Source organism: Urocitellus parryii, chromosome 3 (genome assembly GCF_045843805.1).
Source record: "Urocitellus parryii isolate mUroPar1 chromosome 3, mUroPar1.hap1, whole genome shotgun sequence".
Taxonomy (NCBI): Eukaryota; Metazoa; Chordata; class Mammalia; order Rodentia; family Sciuridae; genus Urocitellus; species Urocitellus parryii.
In genome coordinates this window covers 206179908-206195228 of record NC_135533.1, presented here as the reverse complement: position 1 = coordinate 206195228, position 15321 = coordinate 206179908, and the positions used below count along the sequence as shown (strand labels likewise).

Here is a 15321-nt window from a genome sequence, read left to right as displayed (position 1 = left end):
ATCTAGCTGGACTGTCCTCTGGCCTTGACACAGATGGACCTGCCAACAGGTGAAGTCTTTCCCTTGGGTGGTGTAGGCGACTCTGGAGAGGGCACACACTACCAAACTGTGGGCTCTAGGAGCAGACAGCCACTGAGTGGGGGTACAAAGGGAGGTTTGGGGGTCTCTCTAACATCCTACCAGTGTCAGGAGATCATCTCTTTCCCACATTCCTTCCCAGAAGCTCAATCCCTGAAGCCCCCCGCCACCCGAGACCACCCTGCAGGGCAATCCTGGGCAGGACACAGAGAGGGCCAGGAGGGGAGCCCCAGACCTGAGTGCAGGAGGAGGGGACAGGTGGCGATTCAAGTGTCTCAAGGTGTTTCTCTTCCGGGGCCACCATAGGGTCTGAGCTTCCACCATGTATAAATGTCCCAATTAATAAAAGGGCATTGTTCTCAATTAATGGAGGTGAATCAGCCTGGCAGAGGGATTGGGCTTCAGGGTCTGGGTTCTTAGATACTGAGGAGAGGTTAGCAGGAAACCTTGGCCATTGGATGCAGCTGAGCATCCGGCACAAACCAGACACACTTTGTGTGGAATATGCACACATTAGCCATGCTTTAAAGACTGAGCCCAGGAGGGCTAGCACTACCCACAATCAGAGGCAGGACGAGGCAGGACAGGGTCTTCACCCAGGGTCTCCTGGCTCTGCCCTCCCTGGCCTGGGCCCCATTACCTGAGGTCCCCTCTTAGCCCTTCTCTTCTCTCACCTTCCTGCTCCAAATGAGCCCAGCCCCAGGTGAGCTCTTTCAGCTGGCTTCCTTATCCCTGGAATCGGATCCAGGTAATGCCCGGCAGGGCTGGATTCTTTGTTGCTGCTCCTAGACGTCATGTCTCACTCCAGGCCTTGGGCTGGCTGGAAGCAGGACTTGAACTCTTGCCAGGCTATGCAGCTGGTCAGCCACAGGTCTCCGTCTCTGAGCCTCCTCATTTTTCACTGAGCAAAGGTGTGTGATGTTCCCGCAGTCCATGCTTGGAGAGGAGGTCTGGAGACCTTCTGGGGGGAGGCCTGGCCTGGCCCTGCTCTCCTGAACTCATAAATCCATCCTTCTCCCTACTGCACCCTGGCTTTGAAAGAGCAGAGGGGGCTGTAAACTTTATCACTCAGGCACCTTTTCTCACCCCCGCAACATGTTTTCTACCCCAGGTAGGAGATGCCAAGTCCTAAGGACGTAGTGCCCGTGCCCGTGCCTGTGACCACGGAAGGGTTCCCCTTTGCACCCAGTTGGCTCCACCCCCACTCTTGGCTGCCTGCCCAGACAGGCCTGCTGGGATTGGCTGGTCTAGGCCAGCCCAGCTCAGCCTCCCGCAGATTCCTCCAGGTCATCAACCAGGGACAGAGAAGTCCCAGAGGAGAGGAGAAGAGCCTGTTGGGGACAAGCTGCTCCTGACAGAAGGTGCCAGACTAGATTTGGTGGGACTGGAGGCTCTTTACCTGAGATGGGAAGGATGTTGCCCAGGGCTGGGGCAGCTCCAGGGAGCCAGCCAGCCTGGGAAACTGGTGGTTTCCGGGTAACAGTCCCCGGAAACTTGTCTATGACTCAGGAAGGTCTGGACTCCAATCAGTCTCTCTTCATTGTTCTCCTCCCATCTCCAATTTCTCCTCTTCCTCCTCCATCTTCGTCTCTGCTCTCCCTGATGCTTTGCGTGGGTTGCCCTCGGTCTTGCTCCCCTCTCTGAGCCCTCCCTGTCCTTTTCACAACACTGTCCCTGTCCAGTGACCCTCCGCAGCTCACCCTCTGTCCCATCTTCCCTGCAGAATGCCACAGCTGGGCCTGTCCTGGCTGGGACTGGGGCCCATGGAAGCCTCTCCCTGGGTCCTCCTGCTGCTGGTGGGGGCCTCCTGGCTCCTGGCCCGCAGCCTGACCTGGATCTATGCCTTTTATGAAAACTCTCGTCGCCTCCAATGTTTCCCGCAGCCCCCCAAACGGAATTGGCTCTTGGGTCACGTGGGCATGGTGAGTGTGGCAGCAGGCTGAGTTGGGCTGTTGGGGTGTAGGGGCTGCTGAGGGGTCAGGAATGGGGCTCGGAGAGCTGGGTCGGGTGGGCTAAGGTCTCGGACAGCAGAGGACAAGGAAGGCAGGTGCTCTGGGGTGTGCTCACCCCGGGATGGGCCGAGCCCCTCTTAACCTCCTTGTTCCCGTGGCCTCGTCTGCTTTGGGATTCATTTCTGGCCTGTCTTTGCCACGTGGGTGCATCCCTGAGGGGCTCCCGGGGTGGGCTACGTGGAGTGAGGACCCCCTGGTGGTCCTGTATTCTCTGCTGCTGGACTTGAGTCCTCCACAGGGGTGCTGACCAGGGTCTGCTCCTACCTGAACCATTTCTTTGTGTCTGCCCATCTATGGGCTTCGGGATGTTCACGGAAATGAGCAATCGCTTCCCGTGGACTAGCTCAGCCAGGAGATCAGTCTGGGTTGCCTCCCCCTTCTCCCTCCTGGGGCGCCTTCCTCTTATCTCTCTTCTCCCCTAAGATGAACCCGTGGGCCCTGTTGCCCAACCCAGATTGAAGTTGGCCGCCACTTCCCTTTTCAGAAGCCTTCCTCGACCCCACCCTTTACTCTAAACCTTGACCTTAGATCTGCCCTCCACTTTAGGGAGCTGTGCTCTGGCTGCTTCCCTGGTAAAGGGCACAGGTTTAGTGAGAGCAGGCACAGGACGGTCTGCCAGCATGTGGGTGGCAGCAGGTGCTCCTGGGTGGGAGAGTCCTGATGGAGAGATGGAGGTCACCTGACTTCTCTGTCTGCCCTGGGATGCACCGTTGGGACTCGGATAGGGTCTTGAGAGGGATGGGACAGGAGCTGCAGAGATTCCCTCCATCCTTACAAAATGGGGACATGTGTTCACTGCAGAAGGCAAACCACCTGCAGAGGCCGTAGGAAGCCCCTATTGTGGCTCTTGGGATGGTTTATTAGTCAGGGTTCTCCAGAGAAAGAGAACGAAGGGACACACACACACACACACACACACACACACACACACACACACGCAAAGTCCTTCATCACTTAATCATGGGAACCCTACTGAGTAATTCGTCACCAGGCGATTTTGTCCTCTGCCTACACCAGGGGGTGGCCTCACACATATCTAGCCAGTGTAGCCATGCACACACCTCGGTGACATGGTGTTGCCTGTTGTTCCTAGGTTTATGCCTGGGCAGCCTGTTACCTTTCTGAAAGCTGTAGGCAAGTGGAGCACAATACTAAGTATTTATGTATCTAAAAGTATTCGAACACAGAAAAAAAATCAGTCAAAGTGCTGGGTCATAGCCATTCTTCAAATTCTTCAGCTACACTGTAATTTTTTTTTTGTACCAAGGATTGAACCCAGGGGTGCTTAACCACTGAGCCATATCCCCAGCCCCTTTTTTATATTTTATTTAGAGACAGGGTCTTGCTCAGTTGCTTAGGGCCTCACTAAGTTCCTGAAGCTGAACTTGAACTCAAGATTCTCCTAATCCAGCCTCCTGAGTCACTGGGATCACAGGTGTAAACTACCACACCCAACAGCTACAACTGCAATCTTAAGGGACTCCTATACACATGATTGTACTACACACACAGACATGCATATATATATGTACACACACATATAGAGACATTATGCAAACATAAATGAATACATATATCTGTGTACATATGTATGTAAGATATGTGTATGTACATATGCGTGTGTGGTGTATATACAGACATATATATATATATATATATATATATATATATATATAGAGAGAGAGAGAGAGAGAGAGAGGGAGAGAGAGAGAGAGAGAGAGAGAGAGAGAGAGAGAGAGAGAGAGAGAGAGAAGAGGGAGTTATTAGGGGAACTGGTTCATATATTATGGCGTCCAAGAAGTCTCACTATACACCATCAATGCTGGAGAACCAGGGAATCTTGTGGTGTCATTAGTTCAGTCTGAGCCTAAGGGCATCAAACCTTGGGTGGAGATTGCTGGTATTAAGTTCTGAGTCCAAAGGTTTGAGAACTGAAGTTCTGATGTCCAGGGGCAGGAAAGAGTTCTCAGCTCCAAAGAGAGATTGGACCTGTCCTTTGTCGGCCTGCACGTCCTCTCTGGACCCTCAGTGGACCCACACGGGGAGGGTGCGTCTTCAGTCTACCAACGCAGACACCACTCTCTCCTGGAAATGACCCAACAGACACACCCAGAAATCATGTTTCGGGGGACATCTGACAAGCTGACACTAGACATCAACCACGTCAGGAGGTGACCACCCCTGCCTTGTTTTCAGATCCAACCCACAGAGGAGGGCTTGAAGGAAGTGTCGAAGCTGGTGGGCACCTATCCTCAGGGCTTTATGACATGGCTGGGCCCCATCATTCCCATCGTCACTCTGTGCCACCCCAACGTCGTCCGATCTGTCCTCAGTGCCTCAGGTACCCATGCAGAGCTCTTGGTGGTGGGCGCTATGTCACATCTGAGTGCCCTCCACCTGCAGGCTTCCGTGGGCCCCTCCTCGCCCCAGCCCCCTCTTCCCTCTTCCTCTCCGCCTCTTCCTCTCTCTTTCATGGGCTCCACAGACCCCATCTCACTGTCTTTTTCTTCCACTGGGGCCACCCCTCCACCCTAGTGTTCTCAGTGCCTCCAGAGTCCCCAGAGGCCTTAATCCAGGGCTCTTTCCTGGAGGGATCCCCTAGTTCAAGGAAATGAATCTGGACCAATAACCCCAACATTTTGTATGGGCTGGAGGGAGACAGACTGTGGCAGCTGGTGGACAGCAGGGACTCTGCCAGGGCAGCTGGAGCCTCCTGGAGGAGAAGCTACCAGAGCAGGGCAGGGGATGCGCCCAAGCCCCTCTGCCACTCCTGGCCCCAGCCTCGCCCTTCTGCAGACCCAGAGCCACGAGGAGGGCTTGTGGCTGGAGGAGGAGCGTGGCTGCTATTTCCACGATACCCAACTCTGGTGGCTTGTCCCCTGCATTTTCCCTGCCCTCCTGCTCCAGGCCCTAGGAGTCTTTCTTAGGAGACCCCACCCCAGCCTGGTTCATTCCCCCTGCCCCCTGCCCTTCCCATCCTTGGCCAGACCAAGTTGAGCAGGGGAAAGAGCAATAGCTCTGATACCAAAGTGCTTGGTGATCGGGGCAGGTCCCTGGCTCTCTGGCTGCTGAAGTCTCTTTCAGTTGTGGATGGTGGAGACTCACTACGGTGTGCTCTAAGTCAGAGAGGGAATCTGTTTAGTGTAAAGTCCAGGGAGGCTGATCTTCAGGCTCAGTTAGATCCAGCTCTCAAATAATGTCCAGAGAGATCTGTCTGCTCTCTTGGCACCACTTTCCGTTCAAGGCAGGGCTTGAATGAAGAGCCCCCAAAGTTCACTTCCATGAAAGAGCTCTTCATTCCCCAGCATTCCCATCAATGACTTCAATTGTCCTGGCCTGAAACAGAGGGCAGATTTCCCATTTAATCACTGCAATTCTGATTGCCCAGTCTTGGCAGGCATGGGACCCCCAGTGTGATTGTTTGGGGGAACACAAAGCCGGTTAGCGGTTAAGCACTCAGGATATGGATTCAGACTCTGGTCACAGGCACGTGACTCACTATCTGGAGGGCTGTGAGCGTGTATGTGACTTCCTCATTCAGAGCCTCAATGCCTATCTGGGAAACTGAATGGAAGATGACCCAGGTGTGTGGTGTTTGGGATGCAAGAGGGGAAGGAGTATTTCTGTGACTGTAGTTGAGGGATCCAGACTGTTGTGTGCAGAGGATGCGGGCAGAGAGCCCAGGCAGGGCTCAGCATGGAGGATGATGACCCGCTGAGTGGAATTCCTTGCACCCTCTGTCCTGGTCTAGTGCTGTAGGTCCTTCTCTAGTAGCCCAGGGGAGTGTGCATCCGGTTCTGTTTGTTCTCCAGATCCAGGGCTCAGAAGAAGGTCTGCTGTACACGCAGGGTCTGGCGAGCACCTTTGGGGATGTGTGCTGCTGGTGGGTGGGGCCCTGGAACCCAGTGGTCTGCATCTTCCACCCAACCTGCATCAAGCCGGTGCTCTTTGCTCCAGGTAGACACTGGCATGACCCCAGCTGGCCTGCTGCCAAGGTCTCTGTGCTGCCTCAAGCTGTTCGGGAACCCTAGTGCAAGCTGGAGGGGCTGCAGCAGCGATGCTCCTGCCTCTGTCTCACCTGGACCCCCACCTGTCTGACCTCTGGTCATGTCTGCTCATGTCTGGAACATGTCTATGTGACATCTGCTGAATGGTCACAACTTGCCAATGTACATTTACTCCTGGATCCTGGTTACAGCTGGCTAATGTATGCCTGGTTACATTGGTGATGGTCCTGCCTGGGGCTCTGTTGTGGCCAAGGACATTTGGGGCATGTCAGAGTCCTTGTGGTTTTGTCTGTGTTTCTGTTGTGGATTATCTTTTTCTTTTTGCTGGCCTCATCTGGGCCATGTGTGTGGTTTGTCTGGAGTCTGGGTCCCAGAGTTCCTCCGAGAAGAGACTGAGACCTAATTTGAGTGTTGTCTAAAAGCAGGTCTTATTATCCAAGTCAGGTCTGAGACTCAGTTGGGTCACATCTGGGCCATATCTGGGATATGAATAGGACCGTATTTCAATCCTGTCTGCAGTCTGTCTGTGGGGCACAGATGTCACGTTAGACCTTCTCTGGTTCATGTCAGAGGATGTTGTATCATGTCTTGGCAGGTCACGTATATTTTGCCCATGTCAGGACATAACAAGTGTCCCTGTCACATGTCTCGGGTCTATGTCAGGAGATGTCAAATGGTGCTGGGTGGACAGGGTTTCCTATAAGCTCTGTGGAGTGTTGTGCTGTGCTAGAATGTTGTAGAACATGTTGGAGCTTGTAGGACTCGCGCCCAGGTATGCTGGTCTGTCTTGTACCGTGTGTAGCTATTTCATGGCTCTGCTGCTGCAGCCTGGCCTGGTCCCCTCTAGCCTCCTCCCTCTTCCCTATTTCCTCTCCCCTGGAATCCTTCCTGCTATGCTGGTCTTCGAGGGGGGAAGTGCAAGCCCTGCCTGGGAGCCTCCACCTGCTCCCACAGCCCACCCGTTACCCCTCCCCATGGCCCTAATTGTACTTGTTCGTGTCAGCTGCGGTTGCACTGAAGGATGTGATCTTCTACAGCTTCCTGAAGCCCTGGCTGGGTAAGTAACTGCAGGTGACAGGGCTTAGGGGAACCCTGGGTGCCAGGGTGAGGTGGTACCCTTGCCCACTGTCCATGGCTGCCCTACCAGGGGATGGGCTCTTGCTGAGTTCTGGTGACAAATGGAACCACCATCGTCGCCTGCTGACACCTGCCTTCCATTTCAACATCCTGAAGCCCTATATGAAGATTTTCAATGACAGTACGAATGTCATGCATGTGAGTCTCTTGAACCTAGTGTCCAAAGTTGAACCTGGGTGGGAGAAGGGTCACAGACAGAGCTGGTCTACAGATCTGGCTCTGATGAACCACTTTGAGACCATTGGTCTTTCTCTCTGTGCCTCGGTTTCCACATTCGTAAAATGGGAACAAAAATCTGTACTTAAAAGTTGTCCTAAATAATATAGTGGAGTTATGTCCCTGGTGCATGGTAGGTGCTCAGAAGGGGTTAGTTTCCATGCTTCTCTCACAGAAGGTCTGCAAAGCCACAGTGCTGAAGAATTTGTTGTTGTGTAACAAGTCATTTCTGAACCCATTGGTTGAAAATCAATGAGGTTTAGAGTTGCTAACAAGGGTATAAGTCACTAGGCTGGTTCTTTTGGATGCGGATGGAATCACTCAAGGTGTATGATCAGCTGAGGGTCAGGTAGGCAACTCTGATGGCCCTGGGAAGATTCCCTCGAATGTTTGGGGGTTGACTGATGTAGAATGTCCTCATCTCGGACAACTGTACTCTTCTGCGTGATTCTGTCCCTTCAGAAGATAATCTGGGGATCCAAGGCAGAGATAGGGTTCCATGGGTGTGAGAGAAGGCTGCAGTGTCTCTTGAAGTATAGGCTTCATTGAGCTTATGACCTCATTTTAGTCACATTGTAATGGCCAAAGTCAGAATTCTATCACATAATCAGATGGGGGTAAAATAGATTCTCCTTCTTTTCTTGCTGAAAAATCCCACTGCAAAAGATGTGGACTTGGGAAATAGGGTAATGTTGGAGGTGAGGTTTCTGTGAAGTGCTTAGGATTTTTCTTACTTGTAAGTTAATAAGTTAGCTTATTATCAGTTCTTGGATTCTTCCAGAAGACATGAGATTCCTGGATCAGTGGCAAAGGGTAGTTGATTACTCATGACTCACCAAGCAACCTGTGCTTCTTGTTGCTTTAATCTTTGCTGCAAGCCACCGAATCCCATGGTGGTGACAAGGCTGGCTTCCTTAGGTGCCTGCTCATTGGTATATCCCATTACACTAGATTTAGGGAATCTGCTTTAATAGCAAACAGAAACTAGCCTGAATCTCACCCAGAGGAGTCATTCCATCCTCCTTTGGGGTTATTTTCTACTAACTTACCTTTGAGAAATGGTCCAGCCTAGGAACCTTGCATTCAGGACCTATGCATGAATCCTTCTCCCAATATAAGAGATTTTTAAAAAATATTTTTAAAATCAATATATATCTCTATGAAGACAAGGAAAGCTAACCCTGAAGACTTGATGTATACCAGAAATTATACCATTTGCCAATTGCTTAATACATATTGTCCAATTTATTTTCCACAACCATGAATAGCACAGGTTATTTTGCCCATGACAAATAATCATTCTGAGTGTGAGAGAAATTAGGGAGTTTGCTCAGGATCACCTAGCTAGTAAGTGAGCATGAATGGTGAAGCAGGGTTTTTAATCTCCGATAATCAGCCTTTGAAGCAGATCAGGTTAACTGTTGCTGAAGATTTGACATGTGGAACTTAGGAGAAGCAAACAAGTGATTAAAGGTGCACAGAGGCAGAGCTGGGACGTGGACTGATTGCCAGCCTTGGGCATTCATTTCTCAGTAGGAACAGCTTCTGCTCCTACTGAACATGATCCTCCCTGGGTTTGGGTGCCTCAGACAGAAGACCATGAGGCTGGCTCTGGGGAGTCCATCCTGGTAGGAGTAGTTGGGCAGGGTCTCTGGGAGCCAAGGCCAAGCCCCAGCCCTGTTCTTTTTTCTGGCCAGGCCAAGTGGCGGCGACTGGTCTCAGAGGGCAGCGCCCGTCTGGACATGTTTGAGCACATCAGCCTCATGACCTTGGACAGTCTGCAGAAATGCGTCTTCAGCTTCGACAGCAATTGTCAGGAGTGAGTCCTTTCCTAAGGTCTTGGAACCTAGGCCAGGGACTCAAGTGAGTCCGTGGGGGAGGGAAGGCTATGTGTAGGGGCCAGAGGAGGCTTCCAGGAGGCTGTGGGTCAGACCTGGCACTGAAGGACAGGGAAGGGGAGAGAGAAATTAGTTCCTCCAAGTAAGTGGAATTGTTTGAGTAAAGGTAAGGGGGCTCAGATGAGCAGAGTGTGTACAACAGGCAAGAAGGAGACTCCGTGGATGAGGATCAAGTGGCAGGAGTGGGTTGATCTTAAGGAGATTGAAAGTCAGGCAAAGGGGTGTGAATTTTATCAGGAGTTTTTCAGGGAACCAATGAAGATGTTTGAGCTGAGGATGGGCATGATCAGAGCTGAACTCTGTGGGACTTCTCATGCAGACAGTACCTGGAGTTGACACTGGATGCAAGGAAGCTAGGGCAGGGGCTGCTTCTAGGACCAGTTAGAAGAGAACTATGTGGGAGCTGTGGACAGTATCAGGCAGGAAAGAGGAAAGGACTGGACACTAAACAAAGGAGAGGAGCTTGATGTCCAGACTGTGCTCTGGGTTGCTTGGGGCATGGAGGTGGGTCACAGAGATGGGATGCAGAGAGAGAAGAGACAAAGAAAAGTCAACCTGATGGCCTATATCCACTGTGCATCTGAGAGGCCATGTGTTTCTGGATCCTCACTTTCCTGATGGGAGGTAGCTCCCAGCCGCTGGTGAGAAGTCCTCCTTGGGCATCAGATGTGTTGAGCTGTTGCCTCCTTTTTATGTCCTCATCCTGCAGGAAGCCCAGTGAATATATTGCTGCCATCTTGGAGCTCAGTGCCCTCGTGGTCAAAAGGCACGAGCAACTCCTCTTGCACATGGACTTCCTGTACCTTCTCAGCCCCAGTGGGCAGCGCTTCCGTAAGGCCTGCCGCCTGGTGCATGACTTCACAGATGCTGTCATCCAGGAGCGGCGCCGCACCCTCCCTGATCACGGTATTAGTGACTTCCTCAAGGCCAAGGCTGAGTCCAAAACTTTGGACTTCATTGATGTGCTCCTGCTGACCAAGGTGAGCTTCTCAACAGGAGGACACTAAGAAGCCTTAGGAGGTATCTGAGAAGGGAGGAGCAAGCCAGAGCTAAATAGATCTTAGAGATAACTCTTGGATGCAGCCAGCAGGGGACTCCATAGTCTGAAACTGTGAAGGGCCTGATAATTTAATCTGTTTGCAAGTTAAGAAGTTTGTATATTACATTTATATCTGTGTCTATATCTATGTTGACAAATGCACCAAGCACTTTGATCAATTCCATAAGTGACTAAGTGACATACAAAATCCAGTTATTACAATAATGGCAACCTGAGTAGGATTATAGCAATGGTTCCCAATTCCCAGCTCTTCCTTCCCCAGGTGATGCAAGATTTTAATCTGTTTTGAAGCTTCAAATCTTGAGTTTTGAAGCTTATATAGGACAGATGGCACATTTGCTCTTCTGGCAGTGGGGAGAGGGAGGGGACAAACTTTGTTCTGGAGAATAAACAAGTTATCTTCAGTGGAAAGGTAAAGTCTATTGGCCTGAGAACCAAATCCCTCTGGGGACATAAGGTAAGATTCTCACTTGAGAGTATGAGCAAATGTATTTGGAATAATGCTTAATGTCCAAGGTAAATTGCCATTTAATAATCCTCTAACCCAAGTTCCAGTAAGTAACCTTTTCTCAGAAATTCCTCATTATACAGAAATTATACAGAATATGAAAATATTCATGGATCATTTATTCCTCCTGCTAGGGACAAACTAGGAGGCAAGGAACCCCAGCAGGATGACTGTGGGGTGGGGATTCAGGTGTTGGTGACCAACAGAGGTCTAGGGGTGCATGTGGCTTGGGTTTCTGGATGGAAGACAGATCTTTTTTTTAAGCATTTTAGTTGTAGTCAAACACAATACCTTTATTTTATTTATTTATTTTCATGTGGTGCTGAGGCTTGAACCCAGCGCCTACACGTGTGCTAGGCTAGCACTCTACCGCTGAGCCCCTGAAAGTCAGATCTGTTGAAATTGCGTCAGTCACACTGAAGATCTTGCAGACCTGGTGTGATTTGGGGTGTGGGATGTCCTGTCTTCTCTCCAGGATGAAGATGGAAAAGAGTTGTCGGATGAGGATATCAGAGCAGAAGCTGACACCTTCATGTTTGAGGGTGAGGGCCCCAGTGCAGGACTACAGAGGGGGTGGAGGGTCTCTCCACCCCAGCGATGGGCTGGGTGGACCCTGGATCACTGCATTCTGTCCATTCTCCTCTTTCCTATCCTTCCTGGGACCTCAATGCTTGGGCGCTGTCCACCCTCTGGTGCTGAAGCAGCCCAGAGGCCCAAGGCTACCTGACTGCCCCTCAGGCCATGACACCACGGCCAGTGGTCTCTCCTGGACCCTGTACAACCTGGCAAAGCACCCGGAATACCAGGAGCGCTGCCGGAAGGAGGTGCAAGACCTGCTGAGGGACCGTGATCCTAAAGAAATTGAGTGGTGAGTGAGTCCTCAAGGCCTGCCCTGAGCCCCTCTCATGGGCCCTGCTCCCCAGGTGGGGAAGGGTAAGATGCTTGTGATTCATTATTGCTTTGTGGGAATAGGACCCAATTCAGAGGCAGGGCCTAGTACCCAACCTGACTAGCAAGGGTGCATTTGCAGGATTTGGGGACAAATGATCTGAACTTATGGGAGATTCCGTGACACTGTGACAATCTGTGAGGGTAGAACAGGACTGTCAGCCATGGTCAGGAAATGGACTTCCCCTGCACTTCCTCTATTTTCTTTCAAATAGCACTTTTTTTAAGGATCTTCACCTCCTAAAAGTTTGTTCTTCTCTTGTACCTAATTCTTAACTTCCTGTCCAATCCAAGGATTCATAGGAGATACCTGGAAGTAAAAGTCATCTATTGTACCCAGAGCACCTGCATCCTTCATGGGTGCAGCCTTCATTCAGAAAACAGGCCCACACTGTCTCCCCATCCCCCATTCTGTGCTCAGCCCTGCTCTGTGCTCTAGAGACCTGAGAAGGAAACAGTCCCGGGATCTCCTTCCACGAGCTCTCAGATTGGTGGGCCAATGATCCCTGGTGCAAGCATACAAGGGTAGGAATGGGGTTGAGAGGAAGAGAAACAAGGCTAGAGGTAAAATAATGGTTTCAACTGAGCCCCCGAATGATCAGCAGAAGAATTTTCTTTTTCATCTGAGGAAGAGTGCTCTAGGTCAAGAAGCGAGTCTTTACCAAAATGGGTGGTGCAGAGGGAGGAGGAGGAAAACAGAAGGGGGAGGGGAGAAGAGAGGTGAAGGTTTGTGTGTGAAGAGGAAAGGCTCAGATGGAAAAGGAAGAAGGTGGAAAGGAAGAGAGAGAAAGAGAGTACAGAGAAAGAGAGAAAGGGGGACTGAGAGACAGAGGGAGATGAAGAAGAGCTGTAGTGGGTACAGTGAGCTGGGTTTGCTAGTGCACACCTGTAATCCCAGCTACGGGGGAGGCTGAGGTGGAGGATCAAGATTTGGGGTCCAGACCTTGTCTTGAAACAAAAAAACAATAATAATAATAATAAAACAAAATCGATACCCCTCCCCGCACACAATTATATGTGTGTGTTTTGTTTTTTACTTGTTTGTATTTTTATTCTTCTCTATAGTATGAAGAACACTTATTTTCATGCAAATTATTGACTTCTTTAAAGTGTTTTTTTTTTTTTTTGGATCCTGTGTTTGAAGAAAAACTTCTAAAGATACCTAGTTACAGCTTCTCCAGTCCTTTCCTAATTGCTTTTCCAATTCTCAAATACTTGATCCATCTGGGGCTTATTTTATGAGAAGGAGAAAAGGCTTCACCCAGAGGCCGGCAAACTCTGTTTTGCTCTCTGGATAATTTGGGGGTGGTGGTGGTTTTTAGGGACGACCTGGCCCAGTTGCCCTTCCTGACCATGTGCATCAAGGAGAGTCTGCGGTTGCACCCCCCAGTCACAATCATCTCCCGCTGCTGCACCCAGGACGTTGTGCTCCCCGACGGCAGGGTCATCCCCAAAGGTACCCACAAGGCAGGGGGCGGAGGCTCCAGGGCAGGAAAAGGGCTCCATCAGGCAGTTGGACCTTGTCCCTTCTCTCCCACAGGAGTCACCTGCGTCATCAGTATTTTCGGGACTCATCACAACCCAGCTGTGTGGCCGAACCCAGAGGTGCTGCCTGCCTTTCCCTCTTCCCATTCTTGCCCACTGCAGGGGTGGAGTGGCGTTTTGACCCCACCACACGCACCCCTGTCTCTCCCTGGGTGTGCTGGCAGACCCCACCCAGCAACTGTGTCTTGGTGGACCTCCCCTCTAGGTCTATGACCCCTTCCGCTTTGACCCAGAAAACGCCAAGGACAGGTCACCTCTAGCTTTTATTCCTTTCTCCGCGGGACCTAGGTAAGGAAAGCGGGAGTCTGAGACGGGGGTGGGGTGATGGCATTGGGACTTTGGGGATGGTAGTGCAGAAAGGGGGGAAGTTGCGGATGGTCAGTTGCTGGTGTCTTTCCTGTCGCTCTTGTAGTTTGTGTGTCGAGGTTAGGAGAGTGGCTGTTGGGTGTGTCCCCAAAGAGGTCGGTCCAAAATGGGGTCCACCGTGTGCTCAGAGCCTTCCCACCCCAGCTTCTAGGCTGAGTTGTGGGGGGGTGGGGTGGGACAGGCTCTGGGGACAGGGACACCCACAGCGGTCCAGGCACGTCAGCCCCCCTCGCTGCCCTTCAGGCTGTTCAGGGTCGGAAGGGGGTCCCTGGCGCAGTAAAAGTCCCCACCCCGCCCGCAGGAACTGCATCGGGCAGACGTTCGCCATGAACGAGATGAAGGTGGTGCTGGCGCTGACGCTGCTGCGCTTCCGCGTCCTGCCCGACGACACCGAGCCGCGCAGGAAGCCCGAGCTGATCCTGCGCGCCGAGGGCGGGCTCTGGCTGCGCGTGGAGCCGCTGAGCGCCGGCGCGTAGTGACCCACGGAGGCGGGTCCGGGGACCCCTCCGTGCAGATCCCCCAAGCTACCTGCGCAGATACCTGCAATAAAACGGTTTCACCTGCGTTTGAGTCTCACCGAGCGTCAGCAGGGGGCGCGGGGGACTTCGGGGCAACCAAAGTGGTGGCCTAGGTGCGGGAGGCGAGGCCCGACCCTCGCTGGCTCTGGCTGGCCTCACAGCCCCTGAGCACATGGTGGGAGTCTTGGGAGGTGTTGGAGCAGAAGGTGGACCTAGAGTAAGGGCAGCGTTAAGCCTCTGAGTCACAAACGCTCAGAATAGTAAATATTTACCATCCTTACCTCTGTTCGCATCTCCTAATGTAGCCTGCATTTTCTCATCATGGGATTTTTTCACTGTTGCAGTGGCTACTAAATGACTAGGTTTATTAAAAATAGCAAACTCAGTTGTGTTTTCTTTGCTCCTGCTCCTTCCCACCATCTTCTGCTTTTCTTACTTTTAGAGACAGAATCTATGCAGAGCAATGTCTAACTCCTGGGCTCCAGTGCAAATCTTGCTTCATCCTCTGGATAGCCGGGCACCAGGCATGGGCCCGAGCTCCCAGCTCAGCATGACTAAGCACGGTTGTTTTATATTGTGTCTGATCATTGGAGTCGCTGTATTTTTATTGCCTGTTATTTTTGCTGATTTTTCAAAAACTTTTTATTGGGGCACTTTTTATTGGCTGGTTATCTTTACCTTGATAGTGGCTGTCGTGTTTGAATAATTGCACAATGTGAAGAAAGCGGCGTTCTGTAGATTATGTGAAAGGAAGATCAAAGCTTGTGGTATCCAAGGTCATTAGGGCAGTTTAATTCACTCTGCAATCACACGTGAGGTCGCCTTCATTTCAGTTTACTCCCTGCCTAGAGACGTCCCCTGAGGTCCCACTTCTGTGAAGAGGATCTTGGAGATTTCAACCCCTCTTGTTTCACTTCTGGGTTTTGATTCTTTTCATCTCCTCATGAGCTTCCCATTTTCCTGACTTGAGAACAAAAGTCTACTTCATGTTCATTTCATTTATAACTTTCTGCTTTCATCAGAATAAT

At 51.3% G+C, this 15321-nt stretch overlaps 1 protein-coding gene across 1 annotated transcript; it reads left to right on the top strand.

Annotated features, from left to right (window-relative positions):
* The first annotated feature begins 1383 nt into the window (after positions 1-1383).
* Positions 1384-14310, top strand: LOC113183620 (cytochrome P450 4F1-like). Its single transcript, XM_026389968.2, has 13 exons — positions 1384-1439; positions 1802-2000; positions 4287-4431; positions 7101-7154; positions 7245-7372; positions 9148-9269; positions 10058-10328; positions 11392-11458; positions 11655-11784; positions 13187-13320; positions 13405-13469; positions 13615-13697; positions 14077-14310. Exons 2-13 carry the CDS (start codon positions 1803-1805, stop codon positions 14249-14251), a joined length of 1572 nt encoding a protein of 523 aa, XP_026245753.2. The 5' UTR covers positions 1384-1439; position 1802; the 3' UTR covers positions 14252-14310.
* Positions 14311-15321: the final 1011 nt, after the last annotated feature.

Coding starts and splice junctions, on each gene's coding strand:
- LOC113183620 (XM_026389968.2), top strand. CDS start 1,803: ATGCCACAGCTGGGCCTGTCCTGGCTGGGACTGGGGCCCATGGAAGCC. Junction 2,001..4,286: donor TCTTGGGTCACGTGGGCATG/GTGAGTGTGGCA, acceptor CCTTGTTTTCAG/ATCCAACCCACAGAGGAGGG. Junction 9,270..10,057: donor TTCGACAGCAATTGTCAGGA/GTGAGTCCTTTC, acceptor CTCATCCTGCAG/GAAGCCCAGTGAATATATTG.